Source organism: Diceros bicornis, chromosome 8, assembly GCF_020826845.1.
Source record: "Diceros bicornis minor isolate mBicDic1 chromosome 8, mDicBic1.mat.cur, whole genome shotgun sequence".
Lineage (NCBI taxonomy): Eukaryota > Metazoa > Chordata > Mammalia > Perissodactyla > Rhinocerotidae > Diceros > Diceros bicornis.
In genome coordinates this window covers 48,499,810-48,519,229 of record NC_080747.1, presented here as the reverse complement: position 1 = coordinate 48,519,229, position 19,420 = coordinate 48,499,810, and the positions used below count along the sequence as shown (strand labels likewise).

At 35.3% G+C, this 19,420-nt stretch overlaps 1 protein-coding gene across 14 annotated transcripts in view; it reads right to left on the bottom strand.

Annotated features, from left to right (window-relative positions):
- Positions 1-19,420, bottom strand: part of ADGRL3 (adhesion G protein-coupled receptor L3) — a 784,802-nt gene that overhangs the window by 220,506 nt on the left and 544,876 nt on the right. For 12 of the 14 annotated variants that reach the window (XM_058547158.1, XM_058547157.1, XM_058547171.1 and 9 more), the window contains one exon: positions 11,549-11,629. The exons of the other annotated variants lie outside the window; for them this stretch is intronic. In XM_058547158.1, the coding sequence (XP_058403141.1) occupies positions 11,549-11,629 (81 nt within the window). The remainder of the gene's footprint in view (positions 1-11,548; positions 11,630-19,420) is intronic. 14 annotated transcript variants of the gene reach the window in all.

Below are 19,420 nucleotides of genomic sequence, written 5' to 3'. Positions count from 1 at the left end.
GCCACACCAACATGATTGGATTTACCTTTCTCAAAACCATTCTCCACCCTGTAGCTAGAGTCCTCTCTTAAAAATCGAAATCAGAGTATGTAGTACTCTGTGTAAAACCTCTCCAGGGATCCTCACAGCTCTTAAAATAAAACCCCAACTCCTTTTACGGCCTACAAGGATGACAAAGATTCTTTGCTTGATCAGATTTTAATTAGGTTCCTGAAACTTCTCCTAGGCTTATCTGTGCACTTCCTTGCAAAATCCAGTTTTAGCAAGAACTCTGCTAAGTCAGTTTAACCAGAACCACCGCCCCACCTTGATATCTGATCGCCCTCCCTAACTGATCAGGTTCCTCATCCTCCACCATCCCCTTGGTGATGTCTGACTCCCCTTGTCTTCAGCAACAATCCTATTAAGTTGGTTCCAGAATCTCCTTTACCTCTAATGTTTCCTCTTAGTAATTTTCCATCCAGTGACTCCTGCCCTGTTCCTTGGCTATAAATTCCCACTTGTCCATGCTGTATTCAGAGTCGATGTCAGTTCTATACCGAGGTCTCTTTTCTCCGTTGCAATAGTTCCGAAAAAAAATAGTTTTACCATTTTTAACTACTGTCCAGCTTTGGTTTTTCTTTGAAAAGGCCCCACATAATCTGAGTCCTGCCTAATACTCTGCCAATATCCTCAGCCCTCTCTCTCACTATGTTCCAGAAATTATCATGTCCATTTATTTAATTTTTTGCTCATTCACAGTTTTTCTACTCTGTCTAGAGTATATGTTTCATGAGAACAGAAGTCTTGACAGACTTGTAAACTGCACAATTCCAACAACGCCTGGCCCATATGAAGCCCTAATCAGTATCTGCTTAGTAAACAAATGAATTAATACACCACGACTTTTCGCCTTCAGGGCCTTTAATTACCCTATCCTTCAACTCTAATCGTGGCCAACTCACTTTCATTCTTCACAGTTCAGTTCGATAGTCACCTCCCTAGAGTGGTTTTCCTTGACCATCTACCTTATATATCTCCTTTGTACCTCTAATCGTAACATACTCACAATCTTGATTGTTAAATCTATAACTGATCTACAGTTCACCTCCTCCACTAGAAGGTAAAGTCCATGGGGGCAAACATCTTTTCTCTCTTGCACATCACTGTATTTCCGGTCCCCTGTGGAATGCATGGTACATAGTAGGCATTCCCTGTAGTATAGTCACATCGAAATCAATTTGACTTCAATTCAACTATATACATTGAAAAAGAAATTGGGGGAAGATTCTGCTCGCCATTTTACTCAATGAGCACATGGCCCAGAGTGACTGGAGGAGTAGGGACGATGTTCTCTCCTTTCCCTGTCTCTCCACACTTGTCATCACATAAGTATCTCCACACCCAAGAGAGATCTGGGGTATTTTTGTATTCACATTATCTGATACTGAGGAATAACTCACTGTTGGATATAACATATGGATAATTTAGAGGATTTTTCAAGGTGGGTTTTGTTTTTTGTTGTTTTTTGGCCTTACCCAGTAACTTCAGAATCTAACCCATGCATAAAATGTAACTGCATAGAAAATGTCTGTTGAATCTTGAATGAAAGTTAATCTTTCACGAGAGCACAGAGAAAAGTTGACGTATAGTTTTATTGTTTGATACATGTTTGAGATTTTAAATGTATAGACATTCATGGGGAAAATATGATTATTTTTAATATAAAACTGTATCATAATTAAGCCAATAGGATTTAAGGAAGATAAGAACATTGCAAACTCTCTTGAGGACTTATTTTCTTGATCTTATCACGTATGAGCTATACTGAGTTTTAGACTACAGCAATAAAGTATTGCTGCTAAATTATATTATGCAATATTTGTATAGCATTCTATAGGGTATGAAGCACTTACACATACTATCATGTTTGATATCTGATACTTAAATAATCTTGGGAAAGAGGTTGTAGCTATGGTTATGGGATTTGTCTGTGATCATATAGTTAGCAAACTGGGATTATCCGCATTAAATGTAAGCATCAGTATTCAAGCTGCACACTTCTATATGACTCTACCCAGGAGAATCTGAGCCAAACTTAACAGGAGTTCCTGCTCCAGTGAGGGAAACTCTTTTTGCTGGACCCTTAAGAAGTGGAAATAATTGCTGGACTTAGAGCTAGAACTAATAAAGAGAAAAGTGCTTCTTAGTATTAATGGAGACAAATGCCTCTTAGTATGAAGGAAATGCTGTTTGGGGTGCTATGGGATAAATAATAGCCAAAGTCAACACTTCCCATACAGAAGCATATGCCTTTTAGCAGCTAAGGAAACAAGATCTTCTCCAAGTCGTGGTAAGTAGGTGGATGTTGTATCTGTAAGAGTCCCAACCCCTACTGTCCAGGTATAAAAGATGAATCTAGAAAAAAGAGATCTTTAATGTCAGGCAATTGACTCTAAGAGTAAACAATATTTTAAAATTTAAGGATTTACCAAATATAATTTTTATCATACCTGTCTTCTACATCTATTGTCAAGTAGGAGTTGTGATATTCAAGAAAACAGTCCTGAATGGCACATGTGCGTGTGCATGCACGTGTTGCATGGGTACACCAAAGAACTGGAACCTTGCAGCTGTGGGTATTCAGCAGGTGGGGAAGAGGGTGACTGTTACTTTGGAGGTCAAGGCTGACCCCTTCTTCACGCCATCCCAGGCTTTGGTGGCGGTAGTCAACACAACTATCAGCCAGCTGTCTGCTCCAGGCAGCAAGGTAATTAATTTTCAGTACACAGGTATAAAATTATTTTCTGGTAATTACAGAAATAATAACCATTTTGAGGAGAGAATATTAAAAAACACAAACATAGGATATTTTATCACAAAATATAACAAATTTGGAACATTAATTTGTATACAATTTGTAAAACATTATCAGAATGCCTGACTTCTTGTTTTATAGTATGAATTTAGACACCTCACCTGCAAGAAACAATAAGACATCTTTTGAAAAGAATAAAAGGTAACAAAGTAGCAAACTACTTGTGTTATATTGTGCTCTTAGGATGAATAATGGAGAGGGTGAGAAATTTTCTTAAAAATACTATAATATGGATGGTCAGATGCCCCCATTTCTTGTTGGTAATGCATTTCATTACTAATTACTTGCTATGGTTGTGGAAATTAAATCATAGTTCCTTTTGTATAGATAAAAAACTGTCATAGTGATACTGAACCATGTGGGCTTGCCTCCTGGTGAGTTAAATAAGACTCTACACCAGTGGAAGTTGTCTCACAAAGTGTATTTGCAGCAAATAGGAGGCCATGAGGAATCTTTTCCAAAGTCATGGCGTCCCTGAACAAAGGAAAGCAGGAAATTTTATCTGGTTGGAGAATGAATATTCAAAAGGGAGAGGCGGGTATTCACTTGCACAGGTTCAGTTGGAGAACATGCTTTCACATAATGAGGCCTAAGCTCCTCGTGGAGAGATCGTTGCATTAAAAATAAGGCAAAAGTCATGGGCATAGCTCTTGTGGTGAGGCTTGGTCTGGTTCAGGATGGCTGGTAGTTACATCTCCTTAACACACAAAAGGAAAAGAAACAACTTGGAAAAACAGCTAATTGCTTCCAAACCCACCTTTGAGTTTCTCAAGGCCCCTAGTTGGTGACAATAGCAGATCTTTATGGATACCTGGGTTGGAATCCTGGCTCCAACACTTAATACTTGTCTGGTCTTTATGAAGTTAAAGAACCTCTCTATGTCTCAGGGTTTCTTTTTTTTTTTGCTGAAGAAGATTAGCCCTGAGCTAACATCTGTGCCAGTTTTCCTCTATTTTATATGTGGGTCACCGCCACAGCAAGGCTGGCGAGTGGTGTAGGTCTGTGCCCGGGATCCAAACCTGCGAACCTGGGCCACTGAAGCGGAGCACGCTGAACTTAACCACTAAGCCATGGGGCCGGTCCCTACGTCTCAGTTTTTTAATTCATAAAATTACAGTAATAATACTACCTGTTTCATGGGATTGGAAAATTAATGAAATAATAATCCATGTCAAGTGTTTAGAATAGAGCTGGACACAAATGTTAAGTATTCATACCATGTCCATTCAAAAAGCTGGTATCTATTGGAACATCCTGAAGAATATTATGATTGGCTCTCTTCAGGAATTGGGAGAGAGGTGGTCATGTGGATAATTTTTACTTTGAACATATGATTTAAACTTAATTTGCATAATAAATGTTAGCTATCATCATTATTATTATTGATTAGCAATACTTTGCTGTAACAAGTTGTAACATTTAGAAAATAGTAAATATTTTCTCTCTGAACAAGATAGAGCAGGTATACTCCCATTTTTCTGAGTGAGACTAGAAACAAAATAAGACAAAGAGAATTACGTGCTGAAAGCTATAGCAGCAATCTTAGGAGGCCTGGGCCAGTGAGCTATCTTAGGAAAGAGGGTATAGGACACTAGGGGTGAGAGGCGGGAGGTGTGAAGTTCAGAGAACTGAACCCTGGACATTGCTGCTTAGAGACATCCTAATCCCGAGACTTTGCCTTGCCTTGAGCAAAAGCTCCACAGAGGAACTATCATATTCAAGTCAAGGATCATTGTCACTGAATCTGCCATCAGTCACATTGAACCTGAAGGAGAATGTTGAGATCATAACAGTGTCAAGCCTCTATTAAACGTCCTTTGAATACTAAGAATATCATTCCATCAGCCCATGGGAAAGTAGAATTCAAACAAACTCTATCACCCTTCTCATTCAGGCTCATTAAGAGACCACCAAGACAAGTTGACTAGAAGCTAATGTGAAAACTACCAGATCACACTACTCTCTGAAATAATTATTCTCAACATATGAATTATATACCACAGGGGTCTGCAGGAATGTGTTATTTCAAATGTTGGTTTTTAAACAATAACTTATATTTGGAAAGCATGTTACAATTTACAAAACACTAATACTTATTCCTAACAATACTAAATAAAAAGTATATTTTACCATTAAGTTTAGAATTAAGCTGCAATTAAAGTCAACTCAAATTCAATTATTACTATATAGTATTATAGTAATATGCTTGATGTTAAAAATATAATGATGATGACCAATAATACTGAATGAAAAAATGTTAAGACCCTTTAAGACTAAATGAGACAATGTGTATAAAATATCTTTTCTTGTGTCTGACACAAGATACATCCTTAATAAATGGGAGTGGTGTTTACCACTAATATTAACAAGCTATATTCTCTGTCTCTATCTTGTAGGTGTTCACAGTGTACTTCAAACACAGCAAAAAATGTTTGGAATTTACAAGTGCAGGAAAAGGGTGTTTCTCTCACATGGTCAAAGCACTCTCTTATTTGCAAGTTTCATTTTTATTCCCTTGGGTAAGGGTGGATAAGCAAGGGAATTATGTTCTACCATATAAGGTCCACTAACCAGATAAGTTAGAAAAACACCATCATAGAATATTAAAGAACAGACCTGGAGACTCCTCAATAAGAATGCCAGATGTCTTCTTCCTATTTCATTTTAATCAATTTCAAATGTTTTTACATTTCACTAGATAATATCGTGTGTTAATGTTTCTAATTTGTGATGCTAAATCTTTGGCTATAGCCTATTTTTCATATAGATGCACTAGGCAGGACCATCTGTTTATTTTGAACTTTAAAAAATATTTTCAGTTTGTGGATTTGCTGAATGTAATTCAATTTGCACATGAAACTTAATGCCTGGCATTATTCTAGTTCATTGATTATGTGCCAATTGAACCATGTTTGTATTACTTAGTTTATTATGGGAAAAAAGTAGAAAAATAGACGCAGTGTTTCAAATGTGCCCAAATATTTTAGCTTTTACTCAGAGTATAAATTGTAACTGCCAACAATTAGTAAATGCATAAATTAGTATTTATTATTAGACTTCTGATTAAATAAAAAACTCTATTTAAAGAAAGAGTATACAAAATAAATACAATACTGTTTTCACCAGCTTTACTACTAGTGGTTTACCACACTGGAAGGTGGAGGGGATCTGGTAACCGTCAAATTTTTTATGCAGTAGAACATTCAAAATATCATCCTTAGTAATATGCAAATGGAGGTCATTTTTCAGAAGTTAGTGTCTTTTCTTGGTTATTGACAGGAATCTCTCTAACTTGAATTGTTAGTGACGTTGTGAAGAATTCCTAGGTTGGGTTCTATAACTGACTGCTAAGGCTGTCTCCAAATTGTATAGGAACATAATGAAACCAAACCAAGTCAAAACCAAAACACTTTTTTTAACTGAAGGGCATGTGGTATATTTGAATCTCAAATAATATACGCCTCTACTTAGGACTCTGATTCTGCTTCCAACACAAACTCCCATGCAACCATATTCATTGAGTTATTCCGCCTGTAATATAGACCTGATTCTAGAAGAGGGTATTTTGCATGTGAGTAGTTGGGAGGCAAAATAAAGGTTGACGAGAAAGGATAGTTGGTGAGGTCACGCGACCTTCAGAACTGCAACTCTTAAGGAGCCCTGCAAAGAACTCCATTGTGTTTATTTACAAATCTGCTACAAAATTACCAAAGTAGTCTTTCATTTCCAATTACAATATATAAAATTGGGAAATATGTCTGAAAAGCACGTAGAATTTATTTGCATACAGAAATACATAATGAATCCCATTAAATTAACTACAAAATTGTAACAAACTTGTTTTAATAACAAAAGCTTTAAAAGTAAGAGTGCTTCTAGAGGAAGCAATTTTTTTTTTAAGTCCTGATTAATGAGACGTATGGTGAGAAAAATTACTATAATGGTGAATGCTGATTCAGGATCTTAGTTTTATTAAGTAGTTTATAGTAAGGGCTGTGACTATTTTTCTATTTATAGTGGCAGCTCTGGTTAATTACCTTGTAATGTATTGTGACATTAATGCACTAGTAAACTATTGGAATTTACACCCCTATTCAGTAATAAAATCTGTAAATTAAAGAATGCATATAAAGTCATCACAGGCATAAATTATGTGACCAAATGCCATGTATGATCACATTAGATTTAAAGAACAGAATCTATCAAATTTACTCATCAGTGGGTGACACTGAATTTATATACTTCGGCTGCTTTAAAATGTAGATTACAACACTTTATTCAAGGCTATTTATTTGGTAACTTGCTACATTTTCCATATGGTTACCAAGAACATGTGGGTCACAATTAAAATTCACAATACCAAAGAAGAAATTATATTACAAATAAATGCATCAATTTCATAAAATATTTTTTCTCTAAAAAATGAGAGCAAAAGTGAAAGAAATCAAGAGAATCAAAAGGAGATAGGATGGTGATATGTGGATTAAAACCAAAATGATTCATAGGTGATACAGAACTTGAGGGGACAAAAAAAAAGGGATGAAAATGTGATATACATATGTATATTTTTGAAAAATAATTATATAATCATTTTTCAAAATAGAGTTTTAAAACACAATTCCAAAGTTACCAATAATTAATTCACTGTCTCAAGTACTCAAAGGAAAATCACTATTAAAAAAAAAAGTACCAAGTAATCCAAAATACTTAGATGAGAACAGAATAAAATGGCAAAATATTTAAAGCAATCTGATGTGTTATTGTGTGTTAGATAGTTCATATTTTCTATTGAAAAGTTCCCTGTGCTACTATTGCTAACTATATCAATACACTTTTAAATATTATTTTGTATTGCTAGCTTGATGAATATCAGAAATTTAAGTATAATTTTCCTACAAAAATGTAGTCAAGTCTGTAAAATACACAAAGAATTAATATATAAAGCAATAATTCACAAAACATTAACATGCATGTAGACTAGTGGAAATTGTAAAGGAAGGGAAAGAAGGAATATTGAGAGCCATAGGTCAATGGGGGAAGGGGAATATCTACACACATCTCTCATATTCTCAATATGTATAAAATAATAGTAGAAAAAGGAAAGCTGAAATGGTGAGCTAATGTGAATTTTTATGTAGTTCAAAGGATATTGCTATACATTCCCCCTCAAAAAAACAATTATTGGACATAGAATTCCAAATTATTTGGAACCTAATTTGTCTTACTGTATAAATAAAAACCTACAATATATGAGAGATTCTCTCTTTGTCTCTCTCCATATTTATATATATAAAATAGATATAGATGTAGCTCATTTGTTTAATTTTACTGCATATAAATATCAACAATAGTGTACAGTATAATTAAAAATAGTAAACGGAGATGAGGGGTGTCAGCTGAAAGTGGAAATGAAATACTCTGTGGTTCCAAAGTAATGATATTATTATGCTAACTCTATCCCATTTCCAGTATTCGTTTTTAAATGAAATATTAGATAGTTTTAAGAAAAAAAGCACAAGACTTTTTGCAACGTTATTTTGGTGCTTTATATACACCTCTTTGTCTAATTAAATGCTCTTTCTTTGAAAATTGCAGGACTGTAGCACATGAGCTAGTGACTGTAACTGTAATTGTATTAACTACAGGGCAGTGTAGGAGGGTCTCTGGGTCAATACATGTAGGGGAATGATATGAGAACGGGAAGTTATCAAGACAATCGTACTAAGGTAGAGACCACAATTTAAGGCAGATATGGAGCAAAGATGACTGTTAGATTCTAGTAATTCACTCTTTACTAGGTCAATAACATCACTACTTTTACTAAGATGATGCCATTTTAAAGCGAAACTTTTAATAATGCCAACCCACCCAGCAACTTTTCAGGGTCTAGTTTATATCAGGTACTTGCCAAGAACTTGACACTGACTATTTCACTTAATCTTTCTAATAAACTTGCCAGACGACAGACAGAAGCTGTCTGAGGTCATGCAGGCAGATGTGCCTGGCTCCAAAGCCCAATTTCTTCCCATACGCTACAGCAGCGAACCCAAAAGTATATGGTAATAGCCACATTTTATCTAGTGTCTACCAGATGCCAGACGATTTTTTTTATCCCTAATCCTCACAAAGACACTGTGAAGTTCTTATTTCTGATCTTCTGTGTAGTCGTTGAGGAAACTAAAGATAAGAGAGGTCTAGAACTCCCAAGTTTAAGTTTATTGGCTCTAAATCCCTTCATTTTATCAGTCAATTTTTGTCTTAGTTCATTCTAAAAATATTTTACTCTTTGTCTGTCTACCTACGGTAGTTTGAAATGGTCCAAATTCCTCTCCTTTCTGCATCTGTGGTCCTTTGGATATGGTTCCTCCATCAAGAGATGGAGTTCATTTTTGCCCTCTTAAGTCTCGGGTTGACTATGATTTGCTTTGGCCATTGGGACACAGCAAACATGACATAAGCTTGAAAAATACCTGAACTTTGGGACTTGCCTACTTATTGCTGGGAATCCTGTCACAATGGGAATGAGCCTGTGTTAGCAGGCCGGATGATGAGAGCCTTATGGCCATCACCCCAGATGACATCAAGGTGACTACCAAACAGGTGAGTGAGTTCCCTCCCCTGCAAAACCAACCAGCCTGCTAACTAGTAAACATCCAGCCTCAGTCAAGTCAGCACACACATGACTCAACCAACTCTGAGAACCATAATAACTGTTTCTTGTTTTAAGCCACTAACTTTTGGAGTGGATTGTTACACTACCCTTCCCATGACCTAGCAGTATTCTTCCCCAATCACACCGGGATCATGTCAGAAGAACTGAATTATATTAAAGTTACCAACCTGCATAAATAGGCCTCCATCTTTAGTATGAACAACATTCTACTAAGAATTAACAAGTCTAAAACAATGCATCAATTTAAAATTCATCTATTCCTCATGATGAGGAATTGTGTCACAAGCATCTAAGATCTTCATCAATATAGAAACCTTAGAGGCATTTCTGCTCCTTTCCCTGTATCCATTCAGTCAAATGCCATGTCTCTTCAAAATATTTCTCAGACCCTGCCCTTGCTGCTGACACACTCCTAACTAATTTCCCAGTCATCTTTCATCTGGATTACTGAAACAGTCTCCCTCTGCCAATCTCCCATCGTCTACACTGACTTCACAGATAGCTGTCTCATATCAAGAACTGATAATGTTATGATGTAACACTCCACTGACTTAGGAAAAATTTTTTTAAAAATTAAAAATATTTCATGATTTTTTTTCGATAAAATACAGACTCTTTGGCATGTGATACAGAATCCTTCATGATCTGCCTCATTACATCTTTCCAGTCTCTTTCTCTAGAACTGCTCCCGTTTTACTGTGCACCCAGCACACTTCCTTAAAAATATCACAACTTTCACATATCCATGTTTTGGTTAATTCTGCTTCCTCTTCGTGGGATTCCCTTATTTTCCCTGCTCCTTTTTCTTCTTGAAAACTGAGGATGCATCCTTAGAATCTGGGTTGCTACCTTCATTTTCAGTCACTTAGACAGAAATCATTGTATGAGTTCCTACTATGTGCTAAGCACAGCCCAGTGGCTGGAAGGGAAATAATAATTATGACACTCTCTGCTCTCAAGGACCTTACAGAAGAGAAAGGGAAACATGCATGCTGAAAAATAAAATACAATGTTTCAAGTGTAATAACCGAGGCCAGCACAGGGACATTTGGAGAATAGAGAATGCCTTGGCTCCTCCCTAGTACGTAGTCAGGGAAGGCTTAACAGAGAGACTGAAGATAAAGCAGGGCCTTGAAACACTGGTAAAACTTACTGGGTAGAAAAGAAAAGGGAAGAGATTCCTGGCAGAGGAAATAGCATGTATAGAAAACATGCTCATAAAAGTCAGACCTAATGACTTTTATTGTATCAAGTAATTAATACTGTTGAAGGTATAAGCAAATATACTGCATTACTTAAAACTGAAAAATTAACTTTAGCATATTTAGTATTTACAAAATTAAAAGACATGTCTATATCATATCAGCTTGGGACATTATAAAACATTTTGAAAATCATTAGTATTTCTTTAAAATCACAAATTCTGTATTTAGATTATATGAGATAATAAATGTTACTTTCAACTTTTATTTTGTATGACTAGTTATTTTTAAAAATCTTTGAGCAGGTGGCATCAATTTAAAATATATAATTTTAATTTATACATTTTTGAAACTCAATGATCATATTAATACTAAAATGACTTTTAAAAAGAATAATAAAATAGAAAATATCACTCTGCAAGGAAATAAATCTGTCAATATGACTCCGATGAAAACATCTTAATTTATAAAAAATAGGATAATAGAAGAAGGAAGTTCTAATAAAAATAGTAATGGTTATCTGATAATCTCTAAATCTAGTTGGATTTCAACTAGTCTTCCACTGGCTGAATTGCTCCCAATCCCTATTTCTTATTTTGGTTTACAAACATTTCTCAGAATAATATTTCACATTTTAGTTTATAAATAAGACTTACTTTTTCTGTTATCAGATTCCTTACCCACCATTTTCCCCTTGCTTTTTAAATAGGCACTGCATTGTAAAATACATATTTACAACCATCTTTAATTTAATTACTTGCCTTCATCAAGGAATGAATAGAGTTTCTTTTTCTTTAAATTAAAAAAAAAACTCACCTCTGACAGGGGGTCTTTCTAGCTCAGAGTCAAGGTGAATTGGTGGAGAGATGTACGACACCTGTTCATGATGTGCCTGCCCTGTGGACCCAAAAATAAATGGTAAGAAGACATTGTAGCTATGGATTTTGAGGCTATAGCTTTTTACTTCTTTTTGTTTTTATGATGTCACATTATCTCTCTCCACACTGAATTAAGAGCTATTACAAAGTGTAGACAGCTCTATCCAAACACAGATATATAATGTGTCATCCAAACATCAACCAATTAAATCAGTCCTTCTTAATCTAGTCTTTATTTATTTATTGTTTTTGGTTAAATTACAAATTTATTGTGGAGTGACACTTTAAAAATACAATAAAAATGATTGAAAAGAAAAATGAAATGTAAAAACTAAAAACAAAGACAAAATACAAGTTCTCATTTTTTATTGTTAGATTCAATAGACATTAAGTACTCTAACAATTTGCTGTAAGTGTTTCTAAACATTTACTCTCAATTTCTGCACTTATTTCATTGTAGATCAGTAATAAAGAGTCTGCAGACTGGCATCAATGTCAGATAACACTTTGAGTAGCACTTATTTAGGTAACTTTGCAATCCTGATTAATTTATATTTTATTTTTATGATTTGCTTCCATTATTTGAATAGAAAACTACTATTTGTTTATTGTATTTGATGGAAAAACAATAACTAACCACAATATAAAAAGCAGGTAGATGGATTCATTCTCTTTTCCTTGCAAAGCATTCGGTCAGCTCACGTAACATATTTGTAATACATTCACTGTCTTACGAGTTCAAATTGATTTGAAGGCCAAGGTACTGATTGAAAATTGCTAGCTTAAAAACAAAATAATTTTCTAATGCTCAAAGTAGCTATAGTTTGTACACTGATGATTCAGTAAGCAATTAGAATTTTGAGGCAAGGAAGCATAATTATAGAGTCAATTCAATTTCTAAAGCTACTTTATATACAGGTTTGGGTGGAAGTGGAGGATCCACTACTTTCTTTCTATAACGGGAATATGCAGTTATATTTTACACATTTACTATAGCAATTTACAGGGTTGTTAATCTCCTTTCCTAAACAAGGAAAGTTAATGATACATAGATTATGATAACAGTTAGAGTAACCTTCCCGTTTCAAGTAATATTCGACTTGTAATAAACTCTGCTGATTCCTCTTATGAGGCACATTTCAAATAATTAATATGGCTCCCTGTTGATAGTAGCTGCTGTTGCTCCCAGCATTTTTCTAGCTAACAGCAGACACAGTGGAGAGGCTGTAATATACAGAGCCCCTCATAATGGTAACTAAGAATATTGTGCATTCACTGGCCCTGTTTCAGCGGAATACTAAAAGCACTATTATAAAAGAAATAAGACAGTGATTGTGCACTGTTAGCAGTCCATGTGTAATACAGCTTATTAAAAACTTCAGATTATCTTAATTATAAAAACACTTGATGTTTACCTATGTTGTATACTTGATTGCTAAAACAATTTTAAGATCCTGTGTCATTATAAATGAATTGGTTTGAAACTTTATCAATCATGAAAATGAAAATAAGAATCTTTCACTTTATATTGGTTCAAAATAACCTCAGCATATAAAATAATATTGATTTCATGTCTAATCAAGGAACATGGTTTTCACCACATATAATAACAACCACCATGCACTCATACATACATCATCTTCTTTTATGCAACCAATATCACTATGAGGATTAAAAGGTAGGTACTATGTTAATATATACATATTTTTAAATCACAGAAACAAGCAGAGGAGATTAAGTAACTTGCTCAAGTACAAGCAGCTAGTAAATAGCAAGACCAGTGGCATTTTGACTCCAAATGTGAAGTCTTATATCATAATATTTTCATAATAATATATCATATTCATATATATATGAATATATATTTTTTCATAATATGTCATCATAATAATATATCAAATCTTATATCATAATATTTTTCTCAAAGAAGTTCTCAGTATACTAAACTTGGAAAAAAAATGTGTATAGATTTTAGTGATTAAACTCTGACAAGTAACTGCTTTTAAAACTGTCACCCCTATATTCAAGTTGAAGTAAACAGTCCCTTTAAATGTTATATTTGCCTTTGTTCTCAGGATAAGCATGTAACTTCAAGAGTGCTGCACAGGGATACCTTTGGTAGCACGCGATCACAATGTGTATATCCCGAAGGGGAATGGGGCTATCAAAGAGGCAGAGCAATGGGACCAGTCCTGAACTTGGTTTTCATTCACGCTCCAAGGAGAAATCCAGCAAACTGCAGGATGAGGTGCGGCAGGGAAAGCCACAGTGGTAGGAATTGACCGAGACTCTAAGCCTTAGAGGAGGGTCAGAAATGCAGTAATATTTATTCATCTATTTATCCATTTGGTGATTGAGATTTCTGATCTACAGAACAAAAACTAGAAATTATGGAGGTTGCTGTTGATTGATTCCATTAGTCAAATTCTTAAAAAGATTTCCACTTCACTTTAGATCAGTGGTATTCACACATTTATCTCCACAAAAACACATAAAAGGTAATAAAACATTCTAATCTGTGGTTAACTAAGGCAACAATTCTCAGGGCTGTAATCACTCTTCTTCTGGGAGGGAGTATCAGAACACGGAGGGAGGGCTACGCATAGTTTGAAAAAAACTCCAGTGACTCTCATAGTTCCACTCCCTTCATTAAGAATTACTGCAAAATAATAGTAATAATAATAAACCCCAGTTAAAACCATAAATAACTTCCACATACATTCTCTCAGACACATGGTGAATAATATCCAACAACAAAAAATGTGATGAGTTCAGAAAGAGCTCAGGGAGAGAAAAAGCATGGCAAACACACTGTTCTTAAAGATTGGACCAGAATCCTCTTAGACAGGGAACATACCTGCTCTCTCATTTCTCACCTTCTCCACCACTACCTCACACTAGACTTGCCTGGTCCTTGTAACGGACACTTTCTATATCCAAACATGTGATGTGCTGCTCCTATTTTTGCCCTTACTTTTCCAAATTAAAAAGATATATACCTGCTTATTTTTCCTCCAGAATTTTCTTTCATTTTTTTCTGAACTTTAAAGCAAAAAAATCTCATTGAGATTTTGATCAGAAATACATTAATCCTATAAATTAATTTGGAAAATAAACATTTAAAATATTTTGTCTTCAAATTTTTTTTAAAATGGATCTCCATTTGTTTGAACCATCTTTTATTAAGTTGAAATGAATTAATTTTTAAAGTTTTCTATATTTTGGTTATAAGAATATTTCATTGTTTAAGTATTCTATTTTCCTTATTTTGAACAAAGTTTTTAAATTTTCCTGATAACTTTAGTGGAACTTTTTGATGGTTATTGTTGGAATTATTAGTTATTGACTTTGACCTTCTCAGCTCCTTAGAGTTAGATACACTAATAATAAAATTTTAGTTATTTTCTGTGATCTTTGTTTCTTATATGAAATATACTCCTACATTAAGATTCATCTACATACTCTTGCATTTAATTATTTTATGCTGTAGAATTTAAATTTTAAAGATTGATTTTGTAGGATATGAAATTTAGGGGACAGAGTTTCCTGCTGTTGCTATTCACCTGTCATTTTATCTTAAGTTCCTACAAAGTACTTACCAAAGGAATATACAACGCTTAACAACAGATTTCATAAAAGAATTAAAAGGGAGAGGGAAAAAAAGCTTCAGGAGTCTAAAAGAATAACAGCTAGGGAAACAGGTGAGTAGCTGATGAATAAGTTTTTATTCATTTTTAGTCTAGGTAAAACAACACATTTGTGGGGAGATATCACATATATTTGTATATATACATATCTATGTATATACATATGTATATATATGTGTACATTTATGTGATATATCTATATTGGCATATAATTTACATACCGTACAATTCACTCCTTTAAAGTATGCAATGGTTTTTACTATAATCACAGAGTTGTGCAACCACCACCACAATCAATTTGCGACCATTTTCCTCATCGCAGCAAGAAATCCCAAGCCCATTAGCAGTCACTCCCCATTTCCTCCCAACTCACCCCAGCCCTAGGCAACCACTCACTTACTTTCCAGCTCTACAGATTTGCTTCTTCTGGACATTTCATATAAATGGAATTATACAAATATATGATCTTTTGTGACCAGTTTCTTTCACTTAATATAATTTTTCAAGGCTCATCCATGTGGTAGCACGAATCAGTACTTCAGTCCTTTTTGTTGTCAAATAATATTCCACTGTATAGATATACCACATTTTTTTAACCATTCGTCAGTTAATGGCTATTTGGGATTATTTCCACTTTTTGACTATTATAAATAATGCTGCTATGAACCTTCATGTACAAGTTTTTGTGTAGACATATGTTTGCATTCTTCTTGAATATATATACATAAGAGTGGAATTGCTGGGTCATATAGTAACTTTATGTGTATACATTTGAGGAACTGTCAGTCTGATTTCCAAAGAGGCTGTACCATTTTACTTTTTATTAGGAGTATATGAGGGTTCCAATATCACGGAGATGATTTTTCATTTTTGTTTTTAAGGTAGTAGTGTAGTTAAGTTAGAGTTGATCAGATTTTGAAACAATTAATATTAAGACAATTGTGAAATCTAGGAAGGGGTCAATCTTCCCAGGTGTGTATAGAAAGACAAAACAGAGGGTTTGGGTCAGAAGTTGTATAGTTCATCCACATTGAGAAAACAGAAGGAGAAAAATGATCGAGCCAAAAAAAAAAAAAAAGAGCATCTCACATTTTAAAACGAAAATCTGTGGACTCTCCAGTGTCAGGTATGCCAAAGATGTAGAAATTTTAAGGGTGCTGGTCAACAGAACACAGTACTATAGCAAAAACCCAAAGGCCATTATGGATTCTGGACAAGCCATTATTTTTCCATCTGCAATCTCTTTTTCAACTTTCATTTAATTTCTATTTCATTGAGGAATCTTGTTCAATTTCTACTGAAGTTCAAGTATAGAAAAGACTTGACCAGCATGAGGTACAAGAAAAGGCTTTTTTTCCCTCTCTCTTTCTACTGTCAATACTTTACGTGCACATCAGAGTACAGAAATACATTTTTAGAATCATAGACTTTGGAGGGAGAAAGGCATTTGATAGCTTATAGTCCCAAAGCTACATTTTAGGAGGAGGAAACTGACAATCTCGCAAAATTGGTGACTTTCAAAAGTCAAATCAAGGTGGTGGTTGTCAACAGTGATGTCAGAGGACAGGAAGAAAGGGGACGCTTTACAGCTAGCCTGCAGGACACTGCCACAGCCCACATCCTCTCTTCCCTCTCAGGCCTTCCTTAGGAAGCCGTTATTTTCGAGGTGTATAGGCATGATCTTTCTGGTGTGTTGAGACATTAAAAAGGTTGAAAACTATTTATTTATGAAAATATGTACTTTTTTCCCCATAAGGCTATGTCTACAAAGTAAAGGTAGTTTAGTGTAACAGATGAGATCATGTCCAGGGAACAGAACTGCCTGTGTTGGTATCTGAACCCAGCCATTTTTTAACCATTTAACCATTAGCCATGTAACCTATTAGCCAGCAACTAACAAGTTAACTTCTATGTGCCTCAATTTCCTCACTTGTATAATGAGGATTATAATAGCACTTACCTTTAGGGGTATTTTGAAGATTAAATCAATTTATACATATATAGTAATTAGAACAGTGCTTGCACATAGTAAAGTACTTAGAATTTTTAGCTATTACTATTATTATTATTATTATTACAAATTCACTGTTTCATTCATTTATTCATCAACAAATATTAGTTGAGTACCTAATACATGACAGCTGCCTTTCTAGGTGTTTGGCATTGATGGTGCTCAGGGCAAGCTACCCCAGGAGGCACCACTCTGGCATGCGGATTATTTCCAGCTGAAGACAATAAGGACTCAGAGAACTCAGGAAGAATATTTGAGTTTCCCCTCCCAAACTGCCTAAAGAATTTAAAACAAAAGATCTGTTTCAGGAAAGAGTTGTTATCATGATGGCTGTAAAGATAATGTAGGATAGAGGTTACAACAGGAAAGGCACCAAGCCTCTTTTATCAAAAACTGTCTCTCCCTGACCACATTATCTATAGATGACCCTGAAAAGAATTGTCTTCCTGGCCTCTGAAGTCCCAGACCACTACCCACCCCCAACACGGTCCTCGCCTTTAGCTGCAATACTTAAGCAAGCAGCTTAGACAGAGGGACGAGTTGCTCATTTCTGAGTTTCTCCCATGTATACATGTTATTAAACTTGGTATTATTTTCTCCTGCTAACCTGTCTTGTTAATTATTTGGCCAGCCATAAGAACCTTAAGGAAAAGGGCAGAGGGAGATTCTCCCTCTTCCCCCGACAGTTTTGGCATAGTTGCCAGGAGCCACACTGGCTGGCAAGTTGCCTTCTCTGGCTGGAAGACCTGTCTTCTCCCTGGACTACTGCAGATGATGACATACGGGAACGCCTGACGAAAGCCGGCAAAAAGGTCAGACTTCTTACCACGTCAGCCTCCCGGAATCTCTATCTGCGGGGTCCGGGGGAAGGAAGTGGTGAGAATTTTTTCTCTTTCTAAATTTAGATTGGCAGGAGAAAATATTTGGGAAACTAGTTTCTTGTGCTTTTAGTGACTCTTGGTTTAAATTTGGTAGAGTACTCTTGGTTTTGATCTTGATCTCTTTTCCTCCCAGAGTAATCTCTGTCTTGTTCTGTGTCCTGAGAACTTGGCTTTGTGACCAGCGAGAATATTCTCCTTGGTCTCCACCATACGGAAGGTGCATTTACCAGAGTGCACCTTGGTGGCCAGTCAAGTAGACTGGAGTTCCGAACTGTCTTTGTCTGGCTGTGCCAAGCTCTCAGGGGAGTTTGTCATAAAGGGCCCAGTCCATAAGGGCTTTTGTCGTCTTAACCTTTGTTGCTTGTTAGTACTGGAAAAATCCCATTCCAGTATCGCCTGCCCGGTGTCACAGATTAGCGGGTCTGTGACTGGAGGCGTCCCACACTATTGTGGGAGACCGGAGACACCGTCCTTACCACCTGTGCAACGAAGGTCTTTACTTTCTCTGAATATCTTTGGGAGTGAATTCTGTGGATCATGGGGGCTACATCATCTGCGCCCTCACCAGGGACGCCTCTTGCGTCCATGGTAAAGATTTATTCTAAGCGTGGAAAGTTACCTCCGGGTCTTTCCTTGAAAAGGCTTATTGGTTCGAGTCACTATTGGAATAAATATACAAATGAAGATCCTACTCATCAATGGCCAGACGACGGATCCTTTGAATTGAGAAAACTTCTAAATTGGAGGGAAAAAAAATGTTTTGAGAGCTCTCACACAATTGTTTAATTGGTACCAAAAAAAAAAAATGGCCAGAAAAAGGAAGGGAAAAATTTGACTAGCCTTAAGACTTTGACTCAGGTTACAATTGAATTGAGAACATGTAAAAGTGTAAGTGTTGATAAGAGTATAAAGGTTGAAATGTTTGAGCTAATTTTATATAAAGAGGTTACATCAACTTTGCCTGAGTATGTTTTCAAATGTCTGACTGGGAATGCTTCCCTTGTCCAAAATTAGAAGACCAAGACCTATTGATAAAAATCTTAATGATAACTATGTTTAAAGGTATAAGAGGTGATGAAATTTACATGAAATTTTGTAGGAAAAAACTGATGTTATTTCTATTACAGAACTGGTTAACAAAAATAGTAATTTAAATGATGGCTAATTTTATCTAATGTCTTATGACGTCTTGTAGGCAACCTAAATAATTATTGGGAATAAGTAACTAAATAGTTGTGAAAAAGATGAATGTTGGATGAACTTTAAACAAT